Here is a 25546-nt window from a genome sequence, read left to right as displayed (position 1 = left end):
GGCATTGTGCTTGCATGGTGTGCAGATGTGGAAGAGGTATCCCTCCTCTGCTTCTATTGAGGATTGAGTCTTTCCTTATCTGAATCAAAGGTCTAAGGATAACAGGTGTTTTGTAAACAGATTGTAGAGACCTCTGCATCAAAGTTATGATTTTGGACTGTATAAACGAAATATTGGTTAGTACTGACTTAAGCATGAGCGGTCTGTTCTTTAAACATCATGTCATGTAATCAATGCAAAGCCTAACTGACCTATCAAGTAGATGGAAACAAATTCGTTCTCATTTTAGTCAATCAAATTTGAATAAGTAGGTTTCAAAAAGTGGTTATCATTTTGGATTGAATCCACATTTGATGTAAAGGAGATGGGACAGAAAGAATCCACAGGAGGAAGAAAGGGATGAAAGAGGAAGAGTGGATTCAAGGGGATGACTCCGGGCAGTAAGAGTTAATGAGAAGGAAATCCCTCTCCGCCTTAAGAGGCTTCCTCCCAGTGTCTTCGAAAAACACATGGGGCAGCCCAGGAATGATAGAAAACAGATTCCCCAGATGTACAGATCAAAAGTTGTATTCCAGAACAATATACTGTATAGGTCCCGGGGGGGGGGAAATCGAAAATTGCCACTTTAAAAAAACAAAATTAAAGATGACTTGTTGTATGTGGTTTCTAAATGGGTTTTTTTTCCACACTGTTTTAAAAGTAGTTTCCATTTGTCGATTAATAGACTCTAAAATGTCAGAGAAAAATAACAAATGCAAGTTCCCAGAGACCAATGTGTGAGCAGTTTGCTTCTTTTGCCTGAAGATCGGCTAACAATTAACACTGGAGTTGATCTTCTTGTCTCCTTGTCCTTGCAGTGACTTATCCTTGCAGTGGGGTCAGCTGTCCAGACCTTACTCCTCCACAGACCGAAGCAGTTCCCTGGGCTCCATGGAGAGCTTGGACACACCGACACCGACCACACAGCAGTACTCTGACTCCCAGAATTCCCCCGTTGACCCCACCCTTTTCAACAACAACAGAGACTCTGCCTACAGCTCGTTCTCCGCCAGCTCGAACACATCCGACTACGCGACAGTGCCACTGAGGCGCGGTGACGCCTGCTCCATGGACAACCTCCTCCAGAGCCTGGGGCCGGCTTGTCGAGGCTACCCTGGTGGTGATACCTCAGTCCTGCGGCGTTCATATGGCGAGGCCCCAGATGAGATGCAGCTTATTGTACTCAAGTCCAGGTCGCTGACCAGGCCAAGACCAATGCATGTTGAGGTAAAAGAAAGGCCTTCCTCCTGCTGTTATGAGGAGGAGCGGAGGGGAGGAGACTTTGAGATCGTAAGAAATGAAGAAAGAGGAGCTGAGAGAAAGATGAACCCTCCTCAGCCTCCAACCAGGAAGGACAGTTTTAGGGCAACCCGGAGTCGCCCCAATGCCGCCAACAAACGCTGCGTCTCCGCTCCCACTGAAATTTCCAGCGTTTCTTTTTACCATGACGAAAACAGGTCTTCTTTGAATGTTGAATCAGGAATTCATAATGGCTTCGCTGCACCAGAAGAAGGTGACAAAACTGTGAATTTCAAAGAGGATACCTTAGACTCGCACTATATCCAAAGACAGACTGAAGACATTAGACATATCAGATGTGATACGAGCGCAAATAAAGACTGCAATTCAGAGACCACTTCAGACCACCTCTCTGATCCAGCGACAGCCTCCCTAGTCCCCATCACCTCCTCTAGTCCTTGCTCCTTACCTGCGGAGTCCTCCGTGGAGGTTCAAGAGGAGTCTCGCGTGACTCACTCGCAGAACAAGCACTCCTCCACGGGGCTTCACCGCCACAGCGCCCCAGATAAGCTCCTCGCTACACAACTTCAGTTATTGCAGTTTAACAGCGATGGCTCTTCATTGGAGCCTCACAATCCGTCAGACACTTCTGATCCCTCCTTGTCCTCCTGTAGCAGCCAGTGGTCCCATTCATCACTCCAGCCCACGAGGGAAGACCAAGAAGCTTCTCACAACCACCTCCACGCGCCATCAAACAAATGGGGAGGCAGCCGTTGCTCGACCCCAGGGTCCGTGTTCTTGGACGGGGATGAGGATGACGGAAATGCAATTGATAGGCTGAAAGGGATGGGTGTAAATGGAGGGTCCCTTCCGCCAATGGAGCATCACCACCCTTGGGGACGCTCTGTAAGCGTACCGGGGGACCCCGCTGGATCGTCAACCCAGGGAAGGTTGAGCTCTGACCAGATAACAGAGAGAGATTTTGAGCCTCTTAGTGCTGCTGCCAGTATGGACACCTTACTGGAGGAGCAGAGAGCAGTGGATGGAGGAGGAAGTGGGGGTAAAAGCGAGGCGGGTGCGGCAGGAGAGACAGACATGAAGAGGACAAACGCGTCCAGGAACCATCGTCGGAACCGTCGTCGCAGCGAACGATTTGCTACCAACCTGCGCAATGAGATCCAGAGGAAAAAGGCCCAGCTCCAGAGGAGCCGTGGCCCAGGAGGGTTGCTCTGTAGTGGGGAAACTGTCCATGAGGAAGAGGGTCCAGACCTCAATGAGGAGGGGGCAGACCCAGACCCGCCTGCCCCGGAGAGGAGTACCAAAGTTAACTCGCACGTCAGTCCCCAAGATGCCGGCACCGCAGCACAAGTCGAGAGAGCAACCGTCTCTAGTGAATCAAACCATGATGTCTTGCAGACTCGGTCAACAACCTATACTCAAAACAACAACCTGTCCAGGTCTGTCCAGATTCTGGACCCTGGAGTGCCTAATTTTGGTGTCAGTGTCCGAGTCGTGGAGGAACCAGCCCCTGCTGGCAAAGCCCGCCGCTGGCGTTGGACCCCAGAGCATAAACTCCAACCCGAACCACAACGCCGGTGTGGAGTGTTGGGTGAGAAGGTGTTGGGAGTCACAGGGTCCCGGCATGGGGTTTGTGTCTTCACCTCCTCATCCAAGTCCTCATACAGCCGCTCCTCTTCCTGTTCACGGATGGATGAGTCAGATATCCTCCCGTTTGCCGATAGAATGAAGTTTTTCGAGGAGACGAGCAAGGGTATGTCTGGGCCAAATGCTCTGAATCTGTCGAGTCGCAGGCAGAAGAAACCTTCCCACCATCCGGAGCTCCAGGGAGGAGAGCTCTGTCAGCACTCAACCCAAAGAAGATACTCCTACCAGGGAGGACTTCAGCAGGAAAGCGCCCTGCTTCCAAACACTGTGGAAGCCAGGAGGCTGTCTGTGAGTACCAGCAGGGAGAGGCAAAAGGAGAAGGAGAGGGAACAAGTGAGAGAGAGGGAGGAGAGGGCAAGGGAACGCGAGAGGGAAGAGAGGCTGAGAGAAAGGGAGAGGCAGCAGGAGAGGGAATTAGAAATGGAGAGGTCGAGGCTGAGGGAGATGCAGCGGGAGAGGGAACGAGAGGAGCGGGTGAGACAGTGGGAAAGGGAAAGAGAGAGGGAGCTTGAGTTGGAGAGAGAAAAAGAGATGGAGAGGGCCAGAGAGAAAGAGCTCGAGAGAGGAAGAGAGAAGGAAAGGGAAGAAGATGCTCAGCTCACCTCACATCAGGAGTTATATGGCATCATAGAAAGAAATCCTGACTTCCAACACAACTTTCAGCCAAAGACTCAGGCGCTCTCCAATAGCCAAACCCAGAATCAGGTCCCGCGATCGGCCTTCTATCCTGTCAATACCCCTTCCCAGCCCATGGAGAACCAGCAACCTCTTCAACAGGGATACACAGCGAGGAGCTACACACCTACAGAGGTAAGAGTGCTGCTCTCACTCAAAAATGCATTGCACCTTCTGTTTGTTTTTTTACCTTTCACGAAAGACACACTGCCTTTTTATGGGTCAGTAGGGACTCAGGGGTTACCAGGTTAGCTCTCAGTAGATCTATCAGGTTTATAGACAAAAAGAGACAGAGAGTGAAATGTGGGCTGGAAGAGTGGATGATAGTGATCTGGACTGAGTTAAAGTATCGGTCAGATGCCATTTGGGCCAAGCATTCTATGGGGGTACCTACATTAGGCCTGTCGCGAAAGTCAATAAATCAATTAATCACATGATAAATAAAAATGAGCTCGATAAAAATGAGCTCGATAATTTTTTCGGCCGCGATAATTTCCATTTGCATGCTTGTTTGTTTTCCTCTGCCGCCATGGTATCAGAAATAGGGCCGACGCACAACAGGGTTTCCACTATGTACACGTAGGGCGCACCGCCGCTCCTTCAGCTTTTTTTGAAAAGTCGTAATTACACGACTCTGACGGTTCCTATCCGACAATTCCAGCGGAACATTAGCAGATAAGCCTGTTGACAGCGACTTTATTGTTCATATTTTGGCAAAAAAATTCTTTAGAAATACACGTTTATTGATCTTTGAAAAGATGTACCTGCATTATTATGCCATTATCATTATATTAGATGAAAATGGTCTCTCAATGACATTATCGTTTATCGCAATAATTTCTGGGACAATTTATTGTCCAGCAAAATTTGTTATTGTGACAGGCCTAACCTACATGTACTTACTCTGCCAAACCAGAACTTATTTATTGTGTATGTCACTGTGTGACAGTAGCATAATTATTGTAATTATTCTAATAATTGTGTATAGGGGTTGGTATGCTTCAACTGAAGTGCTTGTCAGTTGGTCAAACAGCATGTGAAACTCACTCCTTTGCACCTTTCTAACCTCATAGTTGGGAGGGGCTGCATCTTTATAACATTGTGGGACATTGTGGTTTTGGTCTGCACTTTGACCCCCGCTTTATCTTATGTTTAACGTTTTCTAGCATTTTAGGTTAAAAAAAACCCTTCATTTTCAAACAGTTAAACACTGGCCTAGATGGGCTACAACCAAAACAATATTACTGATAAAGAAAGTCCAATACTAAAGCAACATTCATAAGACCTGAACATTTTTTTTTTTTTTTTCCAAGGCATCAATCTGTGTGGAGATACTAACATGTTAGCGGTTCTAATTGCATCCAATTACAAGTATGTTTACGAGCCAAACAGATTTCCAGCAGCAGGCTTGCTAAGCTAAAAAACAGCCTGTGTCCAAAGAGCACTGAAACCAAGTAACGCCTCTCAGAGTCAAAGATAAACTTTGCAGCTTGCTGAAATCAGACTGCGGTTTTGGACTAAACTGAAATGACCACTGGAGACTGAAAAAGATCTTGGTTTTTAAAAACACAGACCCAGAAAGGGGATCAAGTGGCCACTTTTGGATGTTGGAGCTATAAGTGGCCACTCGCTCCAAGTCCTTCGTGGTTGAACGGTTGGTTTGAAGTCAAATCTCGCATCCTGCGTGCAGTCAAAGTCTGAAATCTCATTGAAAATTCAAATAGCTTGTGGATCTTAGGGAGATTGGGCAACAACGGCAGACACTTGTGTCAGCGATAATAGCAGCGTTGGGTTACGTCTTTTACCACAAATTGATTGGAATCTCTCGGCGGGGGGGGTGCAGCCCCTCGTCTGAATGTTTGACACTCCTGTGAACTTGTACCTATTAGTAACCTTATTGCTTGACACTGAGCAAAGCCAAACTGGCATTCGCTTTGGACTAAATGGATGTTCAGTTCAGCAGTTCTGTTTTGTTGTTTTCGTATGGTTTTTGCCATGCTGAGGCCTCAGGGGGGGCTCCCTCCATGCCGGGATCCTTTTTAAATGAAAGGTTGGTGGTTTGATGCCACAGCGATAACCCCATGCGTTGAGTTCTTTTTTTTATGTCTGCCGCTGACGCCGTCTAATATTTTTTAATGATAACAGATGTGCTGCATGGGCTACAAGGCTGCAATAAGACAATGTACAGACACAAAGGGAAACATATCAAGGCCTACATCTTTGTCCACTATAAAATTCAAACAGTTCCCATTTTAAATGAAATGAGGAATTCAGGTTCATTTATTACGTTGTTTGCGTTCATGCTCCATTCTGAGTGTTTGTTTTGGACAGAGGAAGGACACAGAATGTGAAAATATAGTTATGTAACTGGCTGCTATTATTATCATTGCTAGTACGATTATTATTGGTCGTGGTCTGTCACTCAATGGGCTCTCGGTTCTTTTTTTGGAAAGGTTAGGAAATAGTTGAATTGCTGTTGGCAAAATTAGACTATTAGATTTTTCCTTTTTTTTTTTTTTTTACATCCCATCTCATTATATGAACATTAAATCCACACTTTGATGCAATTTTCTCAAAGCACATTCATTTTTATAAAGGTCAGTGCTGAAAGCATAGTGTGCATAATGCTGATTAAACTATAAATGGAGCATATTAACAATTTATATATTGAATTCACAGTGTATGTTTTGTTAGCTACACAATTATTCTAAGATGTTGGTTTTCAATATGTTGAACCAGGACAAGAAACGCTGGATTAAACTTGATTGATATACTGTATTAACTACATGAAAATACATTTTATATGAATTGAAAAAGGTCTTAGATCAGCACTACTTCAGTATGTTGCATAGTGATGACTTTTCTTATGAATGTCTACTTAAAGGAATATAGGCAAGAGTTTCAGCAACAAAAAAATAGCCCAAAGTAGATGTTTTAATTCCAGCTATTCACCGGTGGAGGCCAAAAGAAGCTAAGAATTACCTAATGCCCCTTTAAATCCTGAGAGACAATAAATTTAAGTGCAGAGGGGCCATTCAGGTACTTGTGGTGTGGAGTTTTTATCACAACGTTATCAGTTTTATGGATTTTATGCTCTGTTGACAGCAAGTAACGGCCAAATATGTTAAATTCACGTCGCACCATTCCAACAAAAATACCATCTGAATGTTCAGATTTGTATCGCAGACAGTATGAAAATACCTCTGCACAAGAATGTGTGTGTGTGTGTGTGTGTGTGTGTCTGTGTCTGTGTCTGTGTCTGTGTAGCTATCTACTGCCCTATCTATCCCCTAATGAGAGTGCAATGAGTTTGTTCAGCATTCCACTGGTGGGGTAATAAACCAGGTTAAATGCATTGTGCAGACGTATCCTGTAGCCATAATGATCATTATTTCTTGTATCAACAAGAGACAGTTTTCTCAGTCTTTCTCAGTCTTATCTATCTAGTTTTAGTAAATAAAAATGTAACTTCTGTGTTTTATAAGAATAAGAACAGCATTAATGTTACTGAAGCATTTTTTTTAACCCATTACAAAATTAAGTGTTAAGTTAGTTAAGTAAAGTTAAGTTACAAAGTGCCTAACAAAAGGACCAAATCAGGAAAACGCATAGCTCAGAATTAAATAATTACAAAGTGAAATTGAGTTCAATTAAATTTAAATAGAATTTATATAAATTAAATGTAGGGATGCAACAACAGCACAGAGAAAGATAAAGCTGAAACAATACATTGATTAATTAACTATTGACAGAAAAGTAGTTTTTAAGCAAAAATGCCAAAATTCGCTAATCGCAGACTCTCAAATACAAATATTTGACGAAAGTCGTAGTATGTCTTGCACGTAGTTTGAGTTTGGGCTAATAATCAGACAAAGCACACGATTTAAAGAAAATGCGATTTTTGTATTTTTTTTTAACTATTAATTTGTATTTGTATTTATTATAAGGATCCCCATTAGCTGACGCCTAGACGACCAGCTAGTCTTCCTGGGGTCCAAAACAACATTTAATCAGACAATATTAAAACATTTCATAACATATAAAAAAAAATTAAACAAAGAAAATATATACAACAATATCTGCTTACATAAACTAAATAAGAAGAAAAATTACAATTCAAATTAAATGAAAACAATAACAAACAGAATAGAGAAATATCTTGAAAACAAAGTTATATATTACAATATATTACATGGCTAACGTTAAGGTAGATCACATTAAAATAGACGAGAATCAGAAATGTTTTCACCACACAATCAGAAACGTCATGATAAATAATTTAAATGAGGGTAAGATTTGACATTTTATAGACTATATTATAAATCAAGATCATAATTGGTAGCCGTAGAAGGAGACACAGAATATAAAACAGAGAAGACAAGCATTAAAGCTAAAATAAAGTTCTAGCTTGCCAGGCAGGTTTTTGCCATCAGAAGATCACTACCTCAAATAGCCTTATCACCACTCAAGTAAATGGCAGGGTGGAGTAAACACACCCACTTCCCTTCAGCAGGGACGTGTGCTGAGCAACAGATTGAAGCCTTCCTTCATTCCTTCGGTGTTATTAACCGGCTTTAAATGTCTTCCACAGACGTATCCTGCCCGGCAACAGGAAACGACCAAGCTCAACAGGAAGTACAGCCTGACCGAGAGGTGAGCCACTTCCTTCAGCAACCACACAGTCCAAACACATCAAATCACGCATTCATATGAACAAAGTCTCTTATATATTTCTTTCTGACATGGCTGGCACACACTCGCTCCATCTCTGATTGTCTCTAAGTGAGTCTCCGGAGACATTAGGTGGGGTCGGCCCATTGTGCACTGACGCGGCGGAAATCCCACTCAGTCATGCCCGGCTGGGATTTGACTATAATGAGCTCTTAAGTTTGCAGAGCAATCATCCATGCTTAAAATGTGCCCATAATGCTATGTGGTTGGATGGTGATTCCTGCATGTTAGGATGTAAAGGGGGAATTTAGGACATGCATGGCTTGTAAAGAAGGGGCTCTACTCATATTTGACCTGAGACCGAAACATTCAGAGAGTCTGGAATGCAAAAAGGAAACATTTACTGTAATTAACCACTTTCTCCGGCTGTTTTGGTTTCGTAACATGTGGAAATTTCACTGCAAAACAATCTCACTTCCTCCAAGGCCCTGAAACCTAGCTTTTTGCTATGTTTTTCAGCCAAATTTAGAGCAGTTTTAATTATTTTTCATGACAAATGGGTGTGTTTTTTTTCTCTGCTCTTCTCTCTAATTTGAAGTCACATTTTTCTAGGCACCATTTAAAATTTCGCAACATGACAAACTGTTGACAGTTGTGAGATTGATTTCAAATGTTGCCAAATAAACTCAGTCTAACGTGATCAAACCAATCCTACACAGTCCCAATAAAACAGGTTAGCCGAGAAGGCAAACAAACGTATTTCCGTTAATGTCGAATTATCTCTTTAGGTCTTCATCACTAAATAAAAAACAGTTAAAGTTAGAAACAACAGCTTGAGATTTGAAATATTTAGAGTTTAACACTCAAAACTCATAAAAAAAACCCTGCTTTATAAGGTCTGTGGTCTTACTCTCGGGGAAAAAACAAGATGAACTGTTCCTTTAATGTGCTAGAGAAACCGTTTTGGGGCACTTTCACGCCTTCTTTAATGTGCCCCTTTTACTCTGTATTTGTTTGACAAAGAAATCAAATTTTTTAATCCTCTGTCACTTTATTGTCCACATCACAGGGACTACTCGAGCTGGAGACGGGAGTCCAGGCCTCCAGAGAGCAGTGATCAGTATCCTCAGCACCATCAGGGTCGACGGGGCCACAGACAGGCTGACGGCGGCAATGATTATCGCAACGGGTGCGCGTTCGCTCCCCCGCCGGCTCCTCTCTCGCTCCGAGGACGCGCCATGTCCGAAAACGACCTCCGCTTCGACAGCAGCCACCGCTGGTCGCCGTCGATTTCGGCGACGACCAGCCAGACCCTGAGCGAGGTGGAGGAGTGGGCAGGCGGCGTCAGGGGAGGAGAAGCCGCCGACACCGCCCGGCCAAACAGGAAGAAGACGCCACCTCCACCGAGGCCGCCGCCCCCAAAGTGGGAGCAGTTTCACCGCAGGCGCGCGTCTCACCACACCCTGTTCTCTTCCTCCTCTTCTCCTCCTCACTCCGTCCCTCCCTCCTGTGACGCCGCGGAGGGACACTGTTCGACTAACTCCTCTTCGTGCGTCCCTCCACTCGACACGTCCAGACAGAGGTCCTACAGTCTTCCTCCAGAGAGGCAGGAAGTGTCGGAGGGCTGCCCGCGATGCAGCCGCAGCCAGACCCAGGAGCACAGATACCCTCACGCCTCGTCCAATCAGAATCCACCACAGATGCAGGAACACCCCTTCTCCCACGCTCCATCCAATCAGAATCAGGTTCCGTTTCAGGATCGGTCCTTCGCTGTTACTCCGCCAAGCCCCATGTTCTCCAGGAGGGCCTTCAGACCAGTGGCTCCGCCCCAGAAAGAGAGGGATGTGAGGGGCACGTATGGACAGCAGGAGAGGGTGGAGGTTTTATCAACTTATCCTCCACCTCCACCGCCACCTACAGAGAACAGCACGAGCAGGTGAGCTCGGTAGAAAATTCCAAGATTTATTTTTTGATTGGAAGCTTTTTTTTTTGATTGGTCTTAAACATTAGTACAGGCTACCAGTGACGAATAAGAAGCATGGAAATATTGCTCACACAACTAAACAAACATAGGGCAACTCATGCATCAGTGCATGTATACACAGTATATGCCCACATAGACAAATTCCAAGATTTATAGTTATATCGCAATATAATGGGCCTGCACATGGTTCAGGTTTATCAACCCACCACAACTACACTCTTCGGAAGGGATTATGGTGTGTTAATCCTGCTTTGTTAGCCATGCTAAAGACATGCAAGTTCAATTTCCAGATTCTCAGTCTAAATAAAAAATAATCTCAATAACACTGGACCTCAAAAAAATCTGTGAAAAAAAAAAAAAAAAAGACATTACAAGTTTTTGAAATGTACTCGTCACCCTTCTTCTTAGTAGTGTTTAGTAAGCTGAAAAGCTTAGTTTTTCTGTTGCACCTGTTACCACACCCTGCGCTGATGTCACAGTGTACCGGCCACACCCTGCAGTACACTTCTCCATCACCGCAGCGGTTGAACCAGGTCAACAAAACCAATATTTTTTAGCTGTTGCTAAATTGACTCTGTCAAGTGATTTCACTTAATTTCTTGACTTGACCAAGTGGCCAAAAATTTTATGTTTCCGTGTTTTCTAAGGTACCCAAAATATGAATTATTTATCAATATATACATCTGAAAGTCACTAAAAATGTCCAATCATTTTTTTATATTTGTGTCAATGAAGTGTATCCGTGTCTTTGCAGTTTATCTGAGATGATCGTCAACTCCGACCAGGGCAGAGTAACGGTGAAACCTCACAAACAGCAGTCCCACGTGAGACCAGGAGCCGAGTGGGAGCGAGCCCCATCTCCCAGAGTTCATAGCGACTCAACACATCCACCTGTCTTAGAAAACGGAGGCGTTGGCAGGGTTGTACCTCCTGAGTCCTACTTCTCCGTAGACTACGAGCAGCAGCTTCGTATGAGCAGAGGCTTTCAGAGCATCGAGCCCCCGAAGATCCCCGAACCAGGAACCGAATCCGAGACGACCCTCAGCCCGAGTCCTGCGCACAGCCTGGACGCAGACCTGGACATCCCCATGGAAACGGACATCGATGACTTCCAGGAGGATGACGGGCTTCCAGCGGCGGACGAGCCGATCACCAGCGAGCACCCTTGCTTCGCGCTGCCAGTTACGGTCCTGGAGACGGACATCGACACCTTAGCGGACTCTACCGAGGCCTCGCCGTCGGGCAGGACAAGGGCGGAGAGCGGCTCCGTGGAGGAGGAGCTGGAGGCCGGGGAGAGCAGCAGAGAGCAGCTGAGCCTGGAAGAGCTCTTCCCCCCCAGCAGTGAGGGAGAGTCAGGCAGGGAGAGCTGGAGAGGGGCATACCAAACCACAGAGCACAACACCGACAGCTTGGATAGGTAACGAGAGAGAGAGACTGAGGCCTGAGTGCTGCTCTGTGTGTGTGTGTGTGTGTGTGTGTGTGTGTGTGTGTGTGTGTGTGTGTGTGTGTGTGTGTGTGTGTGTGTGTGTGTGTGTGTGTGTGTGTGTGTGTGTGTGTGTGTGTTAATTACACAGACCATTTGATTTGTACAAGACCTAACTGTTCTCGTCACTAAGCTTACTGCCTGTTTCCCATAACCTTTCCAGAGCACCTTACTGCGTGCGGCTTTTTTTTTTTTGCTCTCCCCGTTACATTTACAAATGGTGTGTTTTTGCAAACACAGGTGCCAGATGGGTAATTGTTGCCACGTTTAACAGAAAGTCCTAGAGAGTTTAGATGAAGGAAAAAGTATAGCAAAGAGGAATTTGGACCGCTTTTCTTACAATATCAAAATTTGGTGAAGCATATAAAAAAATGTGGTTTTATTTTATCTACAAAGGACTGGGCGATATGTTTGAGATTAATAGCACATATTACACTCACCTAAAGGATTATTAGGAACACCTGTTACATTTCTCGTTAATGCAATTATCTAATCAACATGGCAGCTGCTTCAATGCATTTAGGGGTGTGGTCCAGGTCTAGACAATCTCCTGAACTCCAAACTGAATGTCAGAATGGGAAAGAAAGATGATCTAAGCAACTTTGAGCGTGGCATGGTTGTTGGTGCCAGACGGGCTGGTCTGAGTATTTCACAATCTGCTCAGTTACTGGGATTTTCACGCACAACCATTTCTAGGGTTTACAAAGAATGGTCTGAAAAAGGAAAAACATCCAGTATGTATGTATAAGTCCTGTGGGCGAAAATGCCTTATTGATGCTAGAGGTCGGAGGAGAATGGGCCGAGTGATTCCAGCTGATAGAAGATCAACTTTGACTCAAATAACCACTCGTTCCACCCGAGGTATGCAGCAAAGCATTTGTGAAGCCACAACACGCACAACCTTGAGGCGGATGTGCTACACCAGCAGAAGACCCCATGGGGCACCACTCATCTCCACTAAAATAGGAAAATGAGGCTACAATTTGCACGAGCGCACCAAAATTGGACAGTTGAAGACTGGAAAAATTTTGCCTGGTCTGATGAGTCTCGATTTCTATTGAGACATTCAGATGGTAGAGTCAGAATTTGGCGTACACAGAATGAGGACATGGATCGGTCATGCCTTGTGACCACTGGACAGGCTGGTGGTGGTGGGGGGTGTATAATGGTGTGGGGGATCCCTTTCACCTTCAGAACTGCCTTAATTCTTTGTGTCATTGATTCAACAAGGTGCTGGAAGCATTCTTTAGAAATGTTGGCCCATATTGATAGGATAGGGTCAAACGCAGTATTAGTATGGTTTTCCTAATAATCCTTGTATGGCAAATGTATGAAAAATCACATTCAAAGCTAGAAAGAGTATTACTGTACGTCCTGTACAGTTGAAGTTGCGGCACTTAAAGGCGTTTAATTAAATTCCAGTTGATGCGTGATGTGGGGAAAACTTCCCTTTGACGAATAATAGAACAAACTCGATGAGCCTCAGTTGTCCTTGCTTGAATATAAAGTGTATTACAACACAAATTTGATCAGAGAAGCTTTTGGCACAGCGCGTGTGTGCATGGACAAGAGATATCCCAAAAAACTTAAATTAACAATACAATTACTCGGCCTTATACTGCGCATCCCACGTCATACAGAATCCAGCATCATCATGCCACCTTAGAGGAAGCAAAACAATGTTGTGCGTAAAGGCCTTAACCCTTGGTCCAGGCTCTACCATTTCACTCCAAGGTCTTCCTCTTATCTTAACCTTGAGACACTCGGAGCCTCCTCGCATAAAATATGCCGACTGTGAAGGACTCAGGCCTTTCAAAATACCAAACCAAGACAAGGCAGAAACCAAACATACTTTTCGTCATAGTTTTTCTTCTATCAAATCATTTTTCTACCACAATGAGTTATTGATAGTGGAAGTGACAAAGCTCATTCAATGTGCAAAAACAAAATCGTATGAGGTTACAATGAACTCTGTGTAAAAGGTAATGTCATGAATATTTAAATATACAGTACAGGCCAAAAGTTTGGACACACCTTCTCATTCAATGTGTTTCCTTTTATTTTCATGACTATTTACATTGTAGATTCTCACTGAAGGCATCAAAACTATGAATGAACACATATGGAATTATGTACTTAACAAAAAAGAAAAAACATGTCTTATATTTTAGATTCTTCAAAGTAGCCACCCTTTGCTTTTTTATTAATAAGGGAAAAACTTCCACTAATTAACCCTGACAAAGCACACCTGTGAAGTGAAAACCATTTCAGGTGACTACCTCATGAAGCTCATTGAGAGAACACCAAGGGTTTGCAGAGTTATCAAAAAAAGCAAAGGGTGGCTACTTTGAGGAATCTAAAATATAAGACATGTTTTCAGTTATTTCACACTTTTTTGTTAAGTACATAATTCCATATGTGTTCATTCATAGTTTTGATGCCTTCAGTGAGAATCTACAATGTAAATAGTCATGAAAATAAAGAAACACATTGAATGAGAAGGTGTGTCCAAACGTTTGGCCTGTACTGTATATACACAGTACATAAAAAAGCCCAGATACAAAAAAACAAAGAACATACTTTAAATTAAGTTTGGATTATGTTCGTATGAGGACTACAGTACATTTAAATACAAACCTTTGATTAGGTTTATATCCTCGTCTATTCCCTTTTGTCCTTGGTATCAGGTAGATTTGAATTATTTCATATTCTTTGTAGTTACAAATAATATAGTTTCTCTGCCATTAGCAACCATTAGCTTGTCCTTTCATTTCTGGTGTCATCTGCACAGTAAACTCCTACAGTTTCAAGTTGTATTTGCTTGTGTGGACTTGAAATGTTTTCCATATGCCGCTTTGTTTTTCTTTTGCCTCACTTCGCCCACATAATTGATTGTACTTCTTATTTATGTACTTTTTCCTAATCACTGTGTTTTACGACTGTGCGTCTGTTCTATCGCTTGGCCTCTGTGTTTTATCTCTGTGTAAATAAAATGATCTCCCCTCCCTCCCCCTCAGGCGCTCCGGTGCAAGCTCCAGCTGTTCGTCCTATTACAGCACGTCAACAGCCAAGGCACAGCTGCTGTCGCAGATGAAGGACTTCACTGATAACCGAGAGAGAGACGAGGACGACGAGCTGACCTACAAGGTAACCCGTGCAGCTACCGTCTGGCTACCAGAACGGCTAGTGTTGTACAATCAGTATTTTTTTAATGTTTTCCAGCCAAAGTTAACATGATGGTAATCTCGCTTTGCCAGACCTTCCTCCACAGCGCTGCGGAGGAGGGTCTGGTTAGTCCACACAGCATTCCGGGATGGAGTAATTACGTGCTCTGGTTTATTGGCATTTCTTTAAAGCTATAGTGCGTAGTTTCTGTCTCCCCCGTGAGGAGTTCTAAGTAATGACAACAATTCTGTCGGTGCATCCACATGATACATGCCTTCTGTGATCGCGCACCCCACCCCCACCCCTCCTCTACACAGTTGCTAGTAGCCACGGAGGACACGGAGGATTAAAAAAAACATGATGGACTCTTCAGAAGAGGTCATTATCTTCACTCGAGTTTCTGCACGGGAAAGTCACCGGACGGCATAATCTTCTGAACATAGTCCTACTGAGAAATCCAGAGAGAGTTGTGTGGAGCTGATAGTCTTAATTAGCTTTGTAGCAACTCATTTGGCAATAGCTCGAATGTAACGGATGCTCATTAATATAAAAAAGTTACGCACTAAAGCTTTAAACCAATCGCAATTGTCTTGGGCGGTGCTAAGGTGCCTCTGCAAAATAGTCTCGGGAAGGAACTTGTTTTGATGGAACATGTGTACGTTCAAAAGTAGTTTTAGTCATGCAACAGAAAACTCAGATTGGACAGATAGTCTAGCTAGCTGTCTGGATTTACCCTGCAGAGATCTGAGGAGCATGGTATCTGAGCAACCATAGTCCTCATAAATCCATCAGAGTTTAAAATTCCAACACAATTACAGAGTGAAACTCCGGCGGAATCTCCGCGGCACCGGAGCAATCCCGGAAGTGGAACGTCGTGGATACAGACTAACCCGATGATAACGCAAAGCTGTCAGACCGGGTTGGCCTTGTTGTTTTCATTTTGAGGGTGTTTTAAACAAATTCTCCGTCCGTCATGCAGAAACAGCTGATGGAGAGCCTCCGCAAGAAGCTGGGAGTGCTGAGAGAAGCTCAGAGGGGACTGCAGGAGGACATCCGAGCCAACGCACAGCTGGGAGAGGAGGTGGGGAGAAAAGTTCATCCTCTTATTCTTCCAGTCGTCTCTCTTCTGGCTTTTACTTGGGACATTGTACCTCCCAAAACTGGATGTGGTGAAAGTGAAGGAAGAACTTTAATGCACTCGCTTAGGGATTCCACTAACATCTCGTATTTCTAAGAATTGGTTTAACTTTATTTGAGTACTTCATTAGGTGTACCTAATCAGTGTTTTGTTATAGTAGGTAAACCAGTTGATAATTTTTTCGATTCATCGTTTAATCTATATAATGTCAGGAATCAGGGGAAAGAATGCCCATCTGGAGTCCGGTGAGTCCAAGGTGGTGTTTTTAAATAGCTTATATGTCCGATCAACAGTCCAAATCCCCCCAAATATTCAATTTACAATAATATAAAAGAGACAACAGCCGCAAATCTTCACATTTTAGAAACTGAACTAGGTGAAGGTTTGACATGTTTGCTTGATAAATAACTTAAATGATTATTTATTATTTGACTTGTTACTAGTGGTCATTCTTCTTATCACTCCATTTTCTCATTGGCGTGCCCTTGATGGATGCAAAATGGCCACTTCATCACTCATGTATATCGTCTTTCACTCTTGCAATTTTGCATACTCTCTGTTGACTAAATGCTAATTTATAAGGCTGCAACTAACAATTATTTTCATGATCGATTAATCCACTATTAATCCAATTTCTTAACGAGGCTAAGAATATCTAAAAATTTAAGAAGTAGAGAAAAATGTCTGTCATATTTTCTCAAAGCCCTACTTGACATGTTTAAATTGCTACTTTTGTCCAACCAACAGTAAAAAGTACCTACATATATATCATAGTAGACTGCGACAACCAACACATATTCACATTTTAGAAGCTCGTATCTTTTTGCATTTCTGCTGAAAAAGTGACTTCAATGAACATTCTTGCTGATAAGTCTTTTGTCAGTGAATCTCTTCAGCCGTGATCCTCATTCATTCCTTAACTTCGTCACTCGGTCACACTCATTAAATCTTATTTATTTGACTTTTTCACCATTATTTATCATTGCACATTCATTTATACAGCAGAGCTTTTGCTACTGAGGGACGCAAAATGGCTGCAGGGCCATTCCATGTTCCTTTCAGACGCTGTTTAACATGTATTCACTCACAGTTTTACCGTCTTATGCACCAAATCAAACCACATTTTTTGACACCGAGGGACAGAAAAGAGAGAAAGATACCCGACGTTAAAGTACTCTGATCCCCAGACATGGGGACTCGAGACACATGACTTGACTCGAGTTAGACCTCGAGTTGCAAATTTTAGGACTTGAGACTTGCTTGATTAACATTCATAAAAGACTCGACTTGACTTTGACTTGATATTCATGACTTGAGACTTGACTTAGACTTGAGTCAAATGACTTGAAATGACTTGATTTTCTGTTTAATAAATATATTTTTCCCTTCTGATATTGAGGAGGAGTTAATTTTACGATTTTAGTGCTATTGCATCGCGCAGGAACCGTTGATATGATGACGCTGGCGGCAGACCGTCAGTAAACACTGGCTATGGCTAGTAGGCTAACTTAACGTCATGGATCTCTCTCTATGGCGCCGATACCGCGGGGTGCTCGAGATCGAGCAACCACCGAAAAAAATACTGACCGACCACGAGTGCCAGACTGCCAGTTCATTTTTACGTTATTCTAAAATTAAACACTGCAGTTGTGGTTGTGGTTGCCGCCTGTCATAGGTGTGATTGGTTATGTCGGTGCCATTGACTCTTAATTTCCCACGAAGCTGATCGCGGTTACGTGCCAGTTAAACTTTTCATCTCCCATCCTATCTGTATTTGTGAGAAGTGGCGCTGTCCTGGCTTTATTATGGCGTTGTTGTTCGTGGTCGCCGCTGTCCGTAAGGTTCTGAAATGCAAACACTTTTTTGTAAAGAGTGTGCCCGCGGTGAGCACCCACGGAGGAAAACATAAATCGGCGCCTATCCCTCTGCACAGAAAATAATAAAGTTTGGCTATAAGGATTACACATCTGACCAGGCAAAGAGAAAACAAATGGCAGTTTGCAAGGTCTGCAGTACTTATTTCCGACGTCGAATTTCATCAGACACTTCAAATCGGGAGAGATTCGGGTTCCAGTCCCCATATTCAGCTGAACTACTATTTGGACGTTTGTGATGGACAGAAGTCCCTTCAGTTTTTGGCCATGAATAAGCACACCCTCCCCTCTTTGTTGAGCCGAATAAAACTAGGCACACATACACACACACACACACACACAACACAAACTGCTCGCTCTCTCTCTCTCTTTTTTTTTTTTTCTCTCTCTCTCTCTCTCATAAACACACACACATGCAGACGTAAGTATGTGAATAATTAAAGCTAGGCACACATACAACGCACTCTCACACACACGCACATTCACTCACCAATATTAATAACTTTTCACTCTCTTTCTTTCTCAAACACGCACACATTCACTCACAAATACACTGTCAAATATCAACATATACTTTCCATTCCATGTGATAAGCAAAGGTGGTGGGATTCAGCTACTCCTAAAGAATATGTTTTGTTCTTTAAGAGAAGGTTAAAGGATGAAAGGATGTGTTTCTGTCTCATAAAAGTGAGCCATTTTTGAAGAATATTATTTGACTTAGGAACCATCATACTTTAATTGTTTGAAGGAATTTCATGATTTGATGTCATGTTTGAGGCATATTGAACAATGTTGATTTATTGTTGGCCTAATATCAGTTTTAGGCTGTGATTTTTTTTATCTGTGTTAATTTAAACTCTTCAATGTATGTGGACGCAATGTTCTTTGAGTAAAAAATGCAAATAAAACTCAGCAGTTCATAATCACTGTCTTTAGCTTGTTTAAAAATGGAAACTTTTGTATGACTTGACTTGTGACTTGCTTGACCAAAGCTATGACTTGACTTGACTTGCTTGATTGTCACAAAAATGACTTGGACTTGCTTGAGACTTGAAGGTTAAGACTTGAGACTTGCTTTGCGACTTGCCCATGTGTGACTTACTCCCATCTCTGCCGATCCCTAATTTTTTTCTCTCTCGCTATTCTGTGTCTCTCTGTCTGCGTCCCCAGGTGGAGAGCATGGTGGTGGCGGTGTGTAAGCCCAACGAGGTGGACAAGTTCCGCATGTTCATCGGCGACCTGGACAAGGTGGTGAGCCTGCTGCTGTCGCTGTCCGGCCGGCTGCTGAGAGTGGAGACCACGCTGGAGACCCTGGACCCCGAGACGGAGCACCACGAGAGGGTGAGGAGGGGAGGAGGAAGGGCAGTGGGGGTGGCCAGGTGTACGTGTAATTTGCTGAAGTTAAACACAGCTTTTAAATGCCCCCAAAATGGGTCTTTTAATAGTTTAATTGATAGTAAACTCAAACTAAACTTCAGCATCATATTCAGAGCCTGTGGGGCAGCATGGCATCTTTAACGTACACAAGTGAGCCTTGTGCTAAATTGTATCTTTAAGGGAATCGGGCTATGTATTGATGGAAAGGATGGGAAAAAATGTGTGCACAAATGGCATGCGAGTCCACTGAGAGACACTCCCATTGACCAGTGAATAGGCTCGTTCGAGATGAACTGCGCCTCGCCTGTAAAGTGGACGAGAGCTGGCGGCAGCAGCCGGGGGCGGTGACAGGAATCCGCGGTCAAGTCGGACAGTTTCCAGCCGCTTCCAGCAGCCTTCAGGCTGAACAGGAAGTCCCAGAAACACTCACATCCTGTTAGGTCCGATTCCGATTTATTAAAATGTTATCAGACCCATATATCAGCTCCTACACAGTCTCCAGTTGTTTTTATGAAGACAGAGTAGCTCTTAAAATGCTCTACATGCGATCTGTTGCTGATGTTAATAAACAACAGGCTGTAGATGATCCGTAATCTGAACGGATTTAGTCTCTCTGACTTCTAAACGTCACCATCAGCCAGACAACATGTCTTCTGTACAGAATAATAAATCAGACAAATAGCAATAATAAATAGATAGGGATAAATAGGGGGGGAGTTAGATTTGTTTGGCAGTTGAGTTGAAATATCAACAATCTTATTGCACCTTTTTAAATGGAGAAAATGTACTACCCTGGTGTCTTTCTGTATCGCTGCCCTCTAGCTCCCCCTGCTGGAGAAGAAGCGTCAGCTCCTGAGGCAGCTGTCTGAGGCTCAGGACCTGAAGGACCACGTCGACCGCCGAGAGCAGGCCGTCAGCCGGGTGCTGGCCCGCTGCCTCTCCCCCGAGCAGCACAGAGACTACAGGTACAACACACTACCCCTCAGCAGCATAACGCATGCCAAATACAGGCTGCTGATCGGGTACGTGACCGCAAGCTTTTTGATAGACCAGCATTTTATTGTCCCGTTTGGGCTGTTGTATGAAAAAGGAACAGGGAAGGGTTATACAGACATGTTACCACAAAGACATTAACAAACAAGAAAATGTTTTATTGGCCACGAAATTTCGAAAATTTCAAAGAAATGGACTCAAAAGGGTTTGCTGGTTTTAGGTCACAGTAACAAGAACCTAAATGATCAAACCTGCTCAAAGTCTGAATATTAGGTGACTTATCTTTGTTGCCATTAAAGCAAACATTGTTAGGAACTTAGTGTGGTGAGCTGATAGTGTAGAACAGACAGGATAACATAGCACATCATAAAAACATTAAAATTCACAAAATGCCATAAATATAAAGGATAAGATAAGCAAACAAAAAAGTAATTTAAAGTGCCAAAAGGTTTACAATTTAAGAGTCACATAGTTCACTGATCAATCCATGTATGGTCCGTACTGTATACTAAGTTACATGTTTCATTAGTGAATATTTAAAAAATGTGTATGTCTGGGTTTTTTCCCCCCCTCGTAGCCACTTTGTGAAGATGAAGGCGGCGCTGCTGGTGGAGCAGAGGCAGCTGGAGGACAAGACCCGGCTGGGAGAGGAGCAGCTGAGGGGGCTGAGGGAGAGCCTGGGGCTGGGGCTGGGGATCGGAATGGGTATGTCGATGGGATACGGACATTATTGAGAAAAAAAAAAAAAAAAAAACCTAAAGAGATGAAGAAGCAGGGGCTTGTAGTCACACTAAGTCAGTTTCAAGACAACAAGTGAAGGAGCAAAGAGGATGGAGACCCGTTTAGCAAACACTGCTTTACAGAGTCTCTTAAAGGAATAGTTTGACATTTTGGGAAGTATACTTCTTCACTTTCCTGCCATGCGTTATGCGAAAAGATCGACACCACTCTCATGTCTGCCAGCAGCATCCGAAAATCCCCGTTATGTACACGTTACTCCATGTTTTACGGGCCAGACTAATTCTTAGCCCGGGTGCTAAGCTTCATATTAGCTTCATATTTAGCAATCCAAAAAATTTCAAACTTTTGCTTTAAGGATTAGGAGACATGTCGATTTCCGAAGTTGAAGGACCAAACCAACAGCTATAGCGGCTAAAAACACCCCTGAAAGTTTTTCGGTAACACCCAATGCTGGCCCAGACCAAAACAGGAGGCCTGAGTCCGGGGGTGTCAACAAGAGAAAAGATTGGACTTTAGTGCTACAGCCCAGGAAGAAACGAAGAAGAAGAAGAAGAAAGTTGAGCATAGACTCACAGAAACAATTAACTAGAGACGTCCGACATTTTAAAATGCAACAAATACACCAGAAACATAAGGACAACTCGTCCCCAGAACTGTGATTAGAGAGCCGAGGGCATGTTTGATGGTTAGAAAAAGAGGATTAATGGATTTGGACACTGAGACACAAGTTTGTGAACATAGACGGCAAAGAAAAGGATGTTTTTCACTTATATAATAAAAAAAGAAAAAAAAAAAGAAAAAAGTATACCCTCTGCTTCACATGAAGTGCCTGAAACACTTATGACACTACTCTTCTTCTAACACTACGTTGCCAAAGACATTTTCTCCTGATGAATGTGTCGCTGACACGCTGCTTTTTGTCGTTGTTGTTGTGTTTTCTTTTGTATTTAAATCTCCTGGTTCAGAGAATCGAGACTTTTTTTTTGTTTTTTGGGTGCTTTCACACTAAGAAACTGTGTTTCCATTAACGACACTAAAGTCAATATTGTGAGATTCAGCATTATTAACTGTAATCTCGTTTTGTATTCACCTTTGTTCGCTGGCAATACATATACTGTATTATCTACCATACTCGATATATCACTTTGTATTCCCATTACTGTAACGTGTGTTACTGCGTGGGGTTTGACACTCCACCGACGCGTTATACTGTCACTAAGTAGCTGTTATGTACAGAAGACTTGTGTTTATAATGTATACGATGTGTGTGTATATAGTGATTTTGTTTTGGAATGACTGGAATCGGTTGTAAAAAAAAAAAAAAAAGGTTGTAAAAGAGAACGAGAAAACCGGGAAGAGTCGACGTTTACTGTATATTTTGACGGGGGAAAGTTTGGTTTGTCTCAAAACAAAGAGTTCCAGTTTTTTGTCGTTAGCTTGTGAAGTTTTTTTTGCCCCTAACTCGTCCGCCAGTCCCAGTTGACATTTCATTCATACATTTAATATTTACTGGAGACTGTGGTTTAAAAGAACGCTTACTGACATTTTTTTTTTTTTTGTTGAGAGTTAGATGAAACGATTAATACCACTCTCATGTTTATACGGTATATGGCTACAGCCAGCTGCCTGTTAGCGTAGCTTAGCATAAAGACTGGAAACGGCTAGCTTGGCGCTGTCCAAAGGTAACAAAATCTGGCTAACAGCACCTCTGAAGCTCATTGTTCAACACGCTATATAAACAAACGAGATATAATGTGGTGATTAGGGAGCTTTAGAGGTGATGGTACGTGTAGGCTAGCTGTTTCCCTCGGTTTCCAGTCTTTATGCTAAGCTAAGCTGAACGGCTGCTGGATTTACGTTCAATTTGAACTCGCATAGATATGAGAGTAGTGTTTCGAGTGGTGCTTCTCATCTAAATCTGAAAAATGAGCCTGGCAAAACTTTTTTTAATTTTCACCTGGCAAAAACCCTTTTTCACCTATTCTAAAGTCATAAAACACAGGAGAGAAAACAATTTAAATCAGATTTAAATGGATCACCTGAAATTTTATTTTTTTTCTCACCGGCCTCTTAGGGCTTCCGTACGAAACGCATAGAAAAACTCAATCTTGTTTTCTCAATTTGTGAATTCAATTTGTGCTTTAACCTGCCTTGACTTATTGTGATTTGTGACGTTGCCAAAGACGGTCTCCCGAGCTTTAACCGGTAACCTAAACCTTGGACAGGACAAGTTTCAGAACAGCCTGTCTGAGTAAATCAAACAAAGAAAAAATAAAAAACAAATTAAATAAAACTGCAGCTCAAAAAGAGATGGGAGGGATTTGGGAAGAGGGAATGTGTATATTTTGGCTGTTCAAAGATGGCCTTGCTGTGGCCCGGTTAACTCAGCTGGTAGAGCGGGCGCACATATGCAGAGGTTTATTCCTCGACGCAGAAGGCCCAGGGCTCGAGTCCAACCTGTGACGGTTTTCCTGCAGGTCTCCCCCCTCCCCCCCCCCCACTCTCTGTCCCCTTTCATATCTCAGCCTTCCTATCAAAGGCAGAAATGCCCCAAAAATTAAAAATAAAAGGTGGCCTTGCTGAACACTTAATCATTTTCTACTTTATCAGTTTCACTGGTTGATCAAGCAAATCTGCAGCTTGAAGTCTATTAAAAGTTACTTTTACACTTGGTATTTTCCTCTTTTCCGTGGTTTGTTCTCAGATGATTCCTGCTGTTTTAATACCAAACAACCCTGAGCTTTCGTATACACATATTTACTTGTTGATTGTACATATTTTGTGTATTCTTGTACTATAACAGCCATTTTCTAAACCGACTGGAAACGTATTGACTTGACCAGAGAGGAACGAGCGTTGCTTGTTGAGAGTATATTTCTTCTATTCATGTAATTTTTTTGTTGTTGTTGTTGTTGTTGTTGTAATATGCATTACAAATTGTGTAACTGCAAAAACACTCACTCGAGGAGAAAAAAGTACCATAAATAATAATAATAGTATTTTAAACTAGCTTCACGTCTCCTGTTGTGACTGATATCCTCCTGGGTGAATGGTCTCTTTATGCTGCTTCAGGGTCCGGTGCTGAAATGTATTCCCTTCTGGGGGGGGGGGGGGACTGTTCCTTGAATGAGGTGGAACGGTTAAGTAAATATGACCGAGGGCAAATGGAGGTTGACGGATAAGTGGAGTGCCGGAGCTGCAGTCGTTGCATTGAGCCGCTCTGCAGGAGCTGGAGAGATGTGTGGAAGAAAGTAAGTGCTCACGCTCTAAGAGAAGAGCTCAATAAAACATTTTGGTGGTCCTGCGGTGTGGGGGATCGATCAGCTGGGGGCCACAGAGCCATTCAAAGCCCAAAAACCAGAGATGCAGGCCTGGTAGACAGCGGGGTTCGGACTCTTTTTTTGGGGGGGGCATTTCTGCCTTTAATGGATAGGAAAGCTGAGATATGAAAAGGGAGAGAAGGGGGTGGAGACATGCAGGAAACCGTCACAGGTCAGATTCCAACCCTGGACCTTCTGCGTCGAGGAATAAACCTCTACATATGTGCGCCCGCTCTACCAGCTGAGTTAACCCGGCCACCATAGGTCCATAGTTTAAGTCCATTTTTTTTTTTCATTTTAACTAGTTTTTTTGTTGTTGTGATAAACGAGTGTCTTTTAAAAATATAAAATAAAAATAATTTGAATCCCCCCCCTCACATAAAAATGATCTAAACCAAACCGAAGCCCTGATTTTGTTAAAAGCACCACGTTTGTGAATGTGTAACATCTAATGTCTGCAGCAATGGTGGCCCAATGGTTAGCACTGTGGCCTCCCAGCAGCAAGAAGGTTCTGGGTTCGAATCCAGGTCATTCCGGGAGTTTGTATGTTCTCCCCATGCAAATGGGTTTCCTTCGGGTGCTCCGGTTTCCCCCACCGTGAAAAAAAAAAAAAAAAGGTGCCTTTGATCAAGGCACTGGCTCAGGTCTGGAGTTGGTCCCCTGCTGTAAATGGCTGCCTGCTGCATGCTGCTCCCTTGAGGGATGGGTTAAATAACCAAGAATACATTTCGCTATGTGTATGTGACAATAAAGTACCTTTAATGTAACAACAATCCACGCAACTAACACACTTATACACTCATAGCAAAATGTTTGAGGCGTGCAAAAAAAGGTGGTACATAGGGCTGGGCAATAGGGAGAAAATCAGATATCACAATATTCTTGACCAAATACCTCGATATCGATATTGCGGCGATATTCTAGTGTTGACAATTGGTGCTCTGACAAAATATCTTCACACTTATATATTTAGATAAATAATCATCAGTGATGTGGACATAATGTCTAAGTGGGGGAAAGGCAAATAATAGAACAGCTAGAACAGTCTGGTAAGTTCAGAAAAGTACATCACTTTACTGTAATGCAGCCTTTAAAACCAGGAAAAGAACACTTATATCATATCACGATATTACGATATCCAAAATCTAAGACGATATCTAGCCTAATATCACGATATCGATA

At 43.1% G+C, this 25546-nt stretch overlaps 1 protein-coding gene across 1 annotated transcript in view; it reads left to right on the top strand.

Moving 5' to 3' along the window:
• The window catches only part of shroom4 (shroom family member 4), an 80981-nt gene extending 56927 nt beyond the window's left edge, over nucleotides 1-24054 (top strand). Inside the window, exons 5-13 of the mRNA XM_039821773.1 lie at nucleotides 858-3753; nucleotides 8210-8271; nucleotides 9359-10225; nucleotides 11028-11690; nucleotides 14774-14903; nucleotides 15901-16002; nucleotides 19104-19274; nucleotides 20133-20275; nucleotides 20881-24054. Of these exons, the coding sequence (XP_039677707.1) occupies nucleotides 858-3753; nucleotides 8210-8271; nucleotides 9359-10225; nucleotides 11028-11690; nucleotides 14774-14903; nucleotides 15901-16002; nucleotides 19104-19274; nucleotides 20133-20275; nucleotides 20881-21037 (5191 nt within the window). The 3' untranslated portion in view covers nucleotides 21038-24054. The remainder of the gene's footprint in view (nucleotides 1-857; nucleotides 3754-8209; nucleotides 8272-9358; nucleotides 10226-11027; nucleotides 11691-14773; nucleotides 14904-15900; nucleotides 16003-19103; nucleotides 19275-20132; nucleotides 20276-20880) is intronic.
• Nucleotides 24055-25546: the final 1492 nt, after the last annotated feature.

The sequence above is a fragment of the Perca fluviatilis genome, chromosome 14 (assembly GCF_010015445.1).
Source record: "Perca fluviatilis chromosome 14, GENO_Pfluv_1.0, whole genome shotgun sequence".
NCBI lineage: Eukaryota > Metazoa > Chordata > Actinopteri > Perciformes > Percidae > Perca > Perca fluviatilis.
Note: the sequence above shows the minus strand (reverse complement) of the source record. Positions and strands in the feature narration are given on the sequence as shown.